The sequence below is a fragment of the Diabrotica virgifera genome, chromosome 9 (genome assembly GCF_917563875.1).
Source record: "Diabrotica virgifera virgifera chromosome 9, PGI_DIABVI_V3a".
Taxonomy (NCBI): domain Eukaryota; kingdom Metazoa; phylum Arthropoda; class Insecta; order Coleoptera; family Chrysomelidae; genus Diabrotica; species Diabrotica virgifera.
Genome location: NC_065451.1, coordinates 209,008,583 through 209,017,978, shown reverse-complemented (window position 1 = coordinate 209,017,978; position 9,396 = coordinate 209,008,583). Strand labels below are relative to the sequence as shown.

At 31.9% G+C, this 9,396-nt stretch overlaps 1 protein-coding gene across 1 annotated transcript in view; it reads left to right on the top strand.

Annotated features, from left to right (window-relative positions):
• Positions 1-4,567: 4,567 nt before the first annotated feature.
• Positions 4,568-9,396, top strand: part of LOC114327654 (guanylate cyclase soluble subunit beta-1) — a 48,432-nt gene continuing 43,603 nt past the window's right edge. Inside the window, exon 1 of the mRNA XM_050662883.1 lies at positions 4,568-4,696. Within this exon, the coding sequence (XP_050518840.1) occupies positions 4,694-4,696 (3 nt within the window). The 5' untranslated portion in view covers positions 4,568-4,693. The remainder of the gene's footprint in view (positions 4,697-9,396) is intronic.

Sequence of the window (9,396 nt, the reverse complement as noted above, 5' to 3'; positions counted from 1 at the left end):
AAACTTAATGTAACATTATATTATTAGTGTACCATATAATCTAGATTAAAAATTGCATCTCTGTCCCAGCGTTATTACTTATAATCATAGAAATTATTATACAATGGTCTTAATTTCATTCGATTTATTTATAAGATAATAATATTCATCACAAAATTAGTACCAATTCATAATATAGTGGATTCAGACAAACACTGAATCACTATTCATGAGAGACAATTTTATGTTTATGTGAAAGGGGCAATAAATAAATTTTAATTTTAAATACAAGGAAAAATAATTATAATTCACTAGGTGACTAATTAAACAAAACTGGAAAATGTCGCTAGAAATGAATCAAAGAAAAATAAAAATTATTTTAAAATATTTTTCCTGAATAATAGTTTACTTGAATTTTGGAGAGGTAATTTTTATACAAAATATTAGCACAATATAAAGATCTTTATCATCATCAACAATGGAGTTACAACACTTCGTGAGTCTTTGCTGAGTTCACTATTGCCTTCTATGTTTGTCGGTTCTGTACCACTATTTCGCATTGGCTTACTTCCATTGTCTCCAGATTCTCTCCGACCGCATCTTTCCACCTTATTCTACGCCATCCTACAGACCTTCTACACCATCCAACAACAACATACAACATATAAGGTAATACATGGTTGTAGCTACAATAAATGCGAGGAATACCTGGATGACACACAGTTTGGTTTCCGTAACGGGTTTGGAACGAGAGGCACTGCTTGGAATACTTGCTCAAAGATGTCGAGATATATCTGTTGACATATACTGTTGTTTTATTGACTTCCAAAAGGCATTTGATTGTGTTAAGCACTATATATTGATCGAATCTCTAAAAGACATTGGCTTGGACGGCAGAGATGTTCGAATAATTGCAAATTTATATTGGAATCAAACAACATCAGGTTTAGTAGGTGGTGTGGAATCACAGGCTCTTAATATTAAAAGAGGAGTACGGCAGGTATGGCTCTTGTCACCCCTGCTTTTCAACGTTTACTCAGAAAGAATTTTCAAAAAAGCACTTTCTGAAAAACAAGAAGGAATACTTGTGAACGGTGAAGTCATCAATAATTTGCGATATGCGGACGATACAGCATATAGATAGTACTCCTAGCTTCTAGTCAAGAAGATCTGCAAATACTACTTAATAGTGTCGTTGGAAGTTGTAGGGAGGCAGGTCTGGATCTGAATATACGGAAAACCAAAATTCAAAAATACTCGTAGTAAGTAAACAACATCATATAAAACCGTCTATATGATATGTAAATATATTTTCAACCTAATAAAAATATTCAAAATATTTAAAAATATCCAAAATATTTCTAGAAGATATTTAATTATAAACTTATTGGACTATTTTCCTGGTAACACCTCCATGGCTTCTAAAAATTGCAAGCCAGATGGATGCTGAAGCGAAGAAGACAAGAGGGAATTCTAAAAATTTTCAATTCACGACCCCGTCTGTTCAGCTGGTAAATTCCAACGGAAAATGAACCTATGTTACTCAAAGGTAAACCATTTTTATTCAGTTGCAATGCGAAGGCAAACCTGTCTTATTTTTCACTTAGTACAAAGAGCGCAAACCAGCACTCTAAATCGACCATTTTCGACCCTAATTGGAGTCATCAAAATCAAGTAAAATGGAGTAAATGAAGTAAAATCAACCTGAAATGTGGAATAAAGTAATTATTTAAATAAAATTAATAAACATGTGATGTATATAACATTACAGTTCATTTAACTTTTTGGGCATATAACAAAGATAGATTGATTTTCCAGTTTAACCGACTTTTTTCCCTTTTTAATGAGGTGGTTTTTAATTCAAGTAAATATATTGGTATAGTTATTCTTAATCACAAATAAAAATAAATTGAAGTGGTTTACCGCCCAAAATCCCCCGACAATTATTGAGATCCCAACGCCCAAAGCCACGTTAATAGCATCAAATCGTATTCTTTCTAAACCATTAGATCCAATCCACTCCTTTTACATTCTACATTACATTCTGATCGAATCCCATTTAGAGCATTGTACTTAAAAGCGGTGAAAAGTGTTTGCCAAATTTTTTTATGAGTTTTACATTTATTACACGACAATCTCAGAATAGAGTTTGGAAAATGTTATCCAGAAATAATCTAGTAATTCGTTGGATAGAAAAAGGACATCGAGTGGTGTCAAATAAAATAACGGCAACAAGAAATAAACGAGAAGGGAAAACTATATTAACAGTGGCTAGAAAATAGGTCGAACACAGATGCTCAAAACTATAAGGTCGCAAAAAAGAAGCGAAAGTAGTAGTAAAAGCTACAGCAGTAGCCTATAAATATCTATACGATTTAAAATAAAATTCATAAGTTAATAAAAAAATAAAAATGTATACCATTTTTTTTACCATTTTTATTCAGTTGCAATGCGAAGGTAAAACTGTCTTATTTTTCACTTAATACACAGAGCGCAAACCAGCACTCAACTTTGACTTTCTTAAAATTCATAAGATATTATATAAAATAGCCACACAGAGCATAGAAAGCAAAATAATTTAAAATTAAAATATCAAAAAGCCTATGCCTTCTCGGATAATCCTTGATTTATTGAAGCGGAGGAGGGCTATGGTTCTAGAGTTTTTAAATTCAATTTTGTGACTTGTATGATCTATTGTGTGGGCCTAGAGCTGAAACTAAACCGGAATTGCGAACAGATATGGAATGTTCACAAACTCTATTTTGGATTTTACAATTTGTTTGGCCTATGTAAGATCGGGGAAGTCTGAACACCACTGGTCTCAGAGATATTTCTCTTCAAGTTTAGGGTAAAAATGGCTATTTAGATAACTAAAAATACCTATACGCTAGTTGTTTAAGGTACAATAATATACTGAAATATGAATATAACTCAAGATGGAACACTCGATGCTGCTATAAAAGACAGAAAAATACAATATAGAAAAGCTATATCCATGATGAATGCATTCTGTGAGACCAAACAATATTTAAAGCTCATTTACAGTATCATACTTAAAAGTATAATCACATATTGCCAGTAAAGTTTGGTAACTGAAACTAAAAACAAAGAAAATGTTACAAGTAACAGAAATGGATTACTGGAAAAGAGCAGCAGGCAAATCAAGAAGAGATCGGATATCTACCAAATGAGAGAATACGAGAAATTAACGTCCGAATTGAAACTTCAAGGCAAGCATTTATAAAAATGAAGACACTGCTTACAAACAAAGACCTTCAGTTGCCTCTCAGATTGAGGGCTCTAAGATGCTACATATTTTCTATATTGCTGTACGGAATGGAAGCTTGGACATTGAAGAGACAACACATGAGAAGACTAGAAGCGTTCGAAATGTAGTGTTACAGAGGAATATTGAAAATTCAGTGGGTTCAAAGGATTACCAATGTTGAAGTGCTACGACGTTTAAATAAGGAGTTAGAAATTATGAAAAGTATAAAAACTATAAAACTGGAATATTTGGGTCACATTACCAGAGGAGAAAAATATGAGTTACTAAGAATTATTATGCAAGGAAGGATCCAAGGAAGAAGAAGCATAGGAAGAAGACGCATCTCCTGGCTGAGGAACCTTAGAGAATGGTTTAACTGTAGTTCATTACAACTATTCAGAGCAGCAGCCAACAAAGTGACCATAGCCATTATGATATCCAACCTCCGATAGGAGAGGGAACTTTAAGAAGAAGAAGAAGAAGAAGAAGAAGAAGAAGAGAAATAATGGGAGTTACACATACAATTATTGTATGTGTGACTCCCATTATTTCTCTTCTTCTTCTTCTTCTTCTTAAAGTTATACTGAAGAGAAATAATGGGAGTTACACATACAATTATTGTATGTGTGACTCCCATTATTTCTCTTCTTCTTCTTCTTCTTCTTCTTCTTCTTAAAGTTCCTTCTCCTATCGGAGGTTGGATATCATAATGGCTATGGTCACTTTGTTGGCTGCTACTCTGAATAGTTGTAATGAACTACAGTTTAACTATTATAGTTGATGACATAAAAATAAAACAACTCATATGGTACAGCCATGTACAGAGAATACCAGATGACAGGATCCCTAAACAGATTTTGGCGTGGACACCACAAGGAAGAAGGAAAAAAGGAAGACTGAGAAGGAGCTGGAGGGAGGGAATTGAAAAAGAACTTGAGGAAAGAGACATCTCTTAGGGTCTATATAAAGGTTAGAAATCACTGAATGGTTGAAAACTGTAAACCGATAGGAGTAGTAGTAGTAGTATAATAAAATTTGGTAAACATCCTCGTACACTTCCCTACAACAAAAGTGGTCGAAAAGTAAAAATATTGTTCAGCTAACGTTCTTTGAAAATGAATTGCCATAGAACAAATAAAAGTACAAAAATCCACCTCATCTGCATATAAAAAGTTGAGTCTCAAGAAAAAATAGCGTGTTTCCAACGTGCTACTCATGCAAATGGGGCAAAAGTTAAGTGTAAACAAAAAATTGTGCAACTGGTACTTTAAAATGCATAACGTTCAAAAATAGTACACGGAAACTGTGCCTCCTGCGATATCGTTCGGGCGCAGAAGCAAAATCAAAATCGATCCTGAACACTCCTGCGGAGCACATTACACATTTCACTCACTGTCGGCAAAGTTGCTGGTGACGTTCGGTGGAATTGTAAACAACTCCGGAAAAATGGTAAGCAAATATTTGTGTGCTTGACGCAGTGTCAAAATGTGTGCTAGATTTATTTGAGGTACGTCAAATCAAAAAGGTCTGAGTGATGATACAATCTACGGAAATTTGTTTTTGATATTTTGGTTTTAGATAAAACATGTTTGAAAAGTTTTGTAAGATGAAATCTCACATACAAATATTTTAGATTCTTTTTTTGGTTTTCTGTTTAGTAGAGATTTATTTGAAATTTACTATTGTGTTTATAACAGAGTTTATTATTAAGAAATTAACTTTAATTTTAAAATTACCATCGAACAACAGGTATTTAATTATTAATTAAATTTAATTATTTTATCAGTAAATGTTTATACAGTGTCCTTTTATTCACAAGACATAAATGTAGGTATCTTTACAATAATAAAAATATTAAACGTGCGTATTAAACAAAAATAAAACAGAAGAAAGAGATAAAGAGTAAAGAAAGAACTAGAAGAAAATGATGAAAAGAAAGAAAATAACTAAAGGAAATATTGTTCTGGAATTTTTTGTGTGTACGCCAGTCAATGGGAGCAAGAATAGGATATTACCTCCGAATTCTATCCTACTTCATGGATTTTAATGAAATTTTGGGCCTAGCTTCTACTTATCTCCTAATTTAAAGTCTACCCTATGTCGATGTGTGCTATTATTCTAAGGTAACCTAAGGTAACCTAATTCTAAGCAAAAACTGTTCTATGATATTTTTTTTGAAAACTCAATACTTTTTGAGTTATTCGGGGTTGAAAATTAGCCATTTTCATTAAAACATAATACCTCTTCGAACGGTTTTTTGCGAATAACTTAAAAACTATGCATCTAACTAAAAAAACTATCAAACATTTTTGTAGGTTATAAAAAAACAAAGAGATACTTGCCTTCATAAATCTTCTAGTTATAATACAAAAAGAGATATGGTCGGTGAAAATAGTTTGTTTTTTGGTGCATTCTCAAAATGGTGTATTCAACTTGAAATAACAGAGAAACGGTCGATTTTAGGTGTGTAATGCTACTAATACCTTTTGTAGTGCTTGAAAAACATTTAAAATGAGCTTTATTAAAGGTCCATTACATTAAAAATAAGCGAGATATTTATGCTGCAAACAAAATTGATAATTAATGTATTTTAAGAAGAAATGAGAAGTAATTATAACCCCCATCCACCAAAATGTAAATGCATCGTTTTCTTTTTTACAATACCTTTTATTATAGTGTTATTTCTATGTTCAAAAAGGTGGACGGGTTTAAAATGAATGGTTTTTGAAAAAAAAATATAGAGCCCATTTTTAAATTTTCTTAAAAATCTTCCTTTTTCTCCTTGTAACCTAAAAATAATAAGAGATACAATATTGAAAAATTAAAGAAAATTTTTATCTGAAAAAATCCTACATTTTTGTGTGGTATCTTTTTTTCGTATCTCCTACCATTTTCCAGTTACATGGAGAAAAAGGAAGATTTTTAAGAAAATTTAAAAATGCGCTCTATAATTCCATCTTATTTTTTTTTCAAAAACTAATTCATTTAAAACCAGTCCAACTTTTTGAACATAGAAATAACACTATAATAAAAAGTATTGTAGAAGGAAAACGATGTATTTAAATTCTGATGGATGAGGAGTTAAATATACTTTTTTTTTGTTTTGATTCTGGCCTTGGTTTAGAACCTTGAGGCCCGGTCTTTTCACCTCCGAATAAAAGTTATTCGGAGGTTTATTTGACAGATTTACATGTAATCTGCCGGATAAACTTCCTAATAAATAGTTATTCGGAGGTGAAAAGACCGGGCCTTAGCCACGTAATTACATATAAAATTATTATTCGTTCATAAGTACAAAATTGTCCAGTATACACTTAAAAATAAAGAAAAATAAAAAATAAACCTTACAAATAACAATGTCGGCTTACTGTGTTAATAAATACAACTATGCTAATTTTTTTTCTTCACTACGGTAGGAACTAAATCCGATTCATCGTCTCAGAGATTTAGAACCTCTTAGTGATTTTTCTTTTAATTTTTTTTTAATTTTTTTTTATTTATTTATTTTTTTTATTTTTTTTATGTATTTTTTTATTATTTTTTTTGTTTTTTTTTTATTAATAATTTTTTTAATATTTTTTTTTATTATTTTTTTAATCTTTTTTTTTTTTTTTTAATCTTTTTTTATATAATTTTTTTTTTCGAACATACATAGGTTACAAAATAGTATAATTAATTACAGCAAATATCTCATTCATACATTACATAATACAAAGGAAATACCTATCCATAAAAACGATTAGTTTTACATTCACACTTTTAATTTAATTTGGTTAAATATACTTCTTATTTCTTCTTAAAATACATTAATCATCAAGTTTTTTGCAGAATATCTCGCTTAGTGTGAATGTAATCGACCTTTAGTATTGCTCATTTTAAAGGTACTTTCAAGCACTACAAAAGTTATTAGTATCATTATACACCTAGAACTGACCGTTTCTCTGTTACTTCAAGTTGAATGCACCGATTTGAGCATGCAGCAAAAAAACAAACTCTTCTTACCTACCATATCCCTCTTTGTATTTTAACTAGATATTTATGAAGAAACGAATCTCTTTGTTTTTGTATAACTTACAGAAATATTTTATATAGTGTTTTTGTTAGATGTATTGTTTCTAAGGTATTCGCAAAAATCCGTCCGAAAAGGTGTCATTTTTCAATGAAAATGGCCAATTTTCAACCACGAATAACTCAAAAAGTATTGAGTTTCCAAAAAATAATTATAGAACAGTTTTTGCTTAAAATTAGGTTCTCTAGCCTCTTCCGTGGCTATTTTAACCAAAACATTTTTCAACCCCGAGAAGGGGTGGGAACCACCCCCAAGATACAAGCGCACATCGGTATAGGGTAGACTTTGTTTCTTGAGCTATTCCCTACTTACTGTGAAATATCACGTAAATCGATGTAGCAGGATGGAATTCGGAGCCAAATACCCTCTCATTGACTGCCCTAGTGGTATCTTAATGCAACTTTATGTTTGATATTTTTGGTGGGAATAAGCCACAATTTTATTTTAAAATTAAGTTTGTTTGACGTTTTGATTTCCACTTCGCAAATCTTTAGCAAATACAACAATTAATAAATTAAATAAATTTTATTTTTATTCCTTGGTATACGGTACAAGAAATCAACTTTTTTAACCTAGATGAATTGAGTCCATTTATTCATCTGGTCCTGCCTTATTCATTGTCTTTTTGCTTTGTAAAATGTAAAAAGCACAGATTGAGGTTGTAATCAAAAAGTTGGTTCCACGGTATTTGTCTTTAGATTCTGTCTGAGAGTTCATTTTGTGACATATTGAAGTTTTTGAATAATTCTGTTAAGATTTTTAACAAATGTTTATCATTATTAATAATCTTTAAGTTATCTTTTTCTGTCTTCTTCTTCTTATATTAGGCCTCTTGACCTGTTTTTAACCGATTTTGAGCTTGTATTCGTAGCTGTGATGTTGACTGCCAGCTATCTCGCCACCTTTTCCTAGGGCCTTCCTATTGGTCTCTTGCCTGTGGGCTTTGAATCTATGGCTATACGGGCTATTCCTTCGCTGTCCATTCTCGCCACATGCCGATTCCACTCTTGTCTTCTCTGTCTTCCCCACCGTGCTATGTTTTGTATGTTACAGAGATCTCTTATTCTGTCGTTCGATATTCTGTCTCTCAGAGTTTCCCAGTTATTGACCTCAACGTTCTCATTTCTGATGTTCTCATTATCCTCTTGCTTTCTGCTGTATCTTTTTTCTATTGCGTACGTCATGATCGGTCTTACACATGATTTGTATATGCGTACTTTCCATTCCACCCTCGTATCTTTATTTCTACAGATGACATCCCTCAGACATCCTGACACGTAATTGGATTTATTTGCTTACTTTCGGACGCTCTCTTTAACATCTCCATAACTACATATTTCGACTCACAGATATTCGAATCTCGAGACTTGTTCAATTAGTTCGTTGTTAATTACTAATTTGCATCTTATGGGTTCCCTTGACACTACCAGGGATTTGGTCTTAGCTGTTAATATTTTCATGCTGTAACGAAAATGAGGTTGTGTTGTTGCAGAATAGATATAGCTTTAAAGGGTAGTTACTTATTTATGGAAGTTTCCTCAAACTAGGCTAGCTGGATATTTAAGAGACTGTATCAAGTGGACTCAGGAGAGGATCAGGCCGTATTTGCACGCCCGAAATAAGACGGTACCTAATGAAGTACTGGAGTGTTAAGAAACTGAATTAAAATAAGGAAAGAAATGAAAAAAAAAGGAACTACTGACCGAGAAGATATTACTGAGAACGTATAAGGGCGCCAGGGAAGAATTGAATATTTTCTTCTCCACGTGACCTATATTGCTGTACCTAACTAATACTATTAAAATGGTAGGATAATAAAACATATATGTACAACCAACAAATTTAATGAAAAAAAAATACCTATAACCCCTATATACAATTTTATACAAACTAGCTAATTCCTGACACTGAGATTTACAGTACAAAAAAAAAATAAAAACAAAAATTTAATTAATTATACCAAGACAGTTATTTCGAATCACAAGTTATCTACCTAAGCAAAAATATTATATTGATATTGATCACAGTATTGGCTGACAATCCAGTATCTGACCTAAAGCGATAAACCTGAGTACAATAC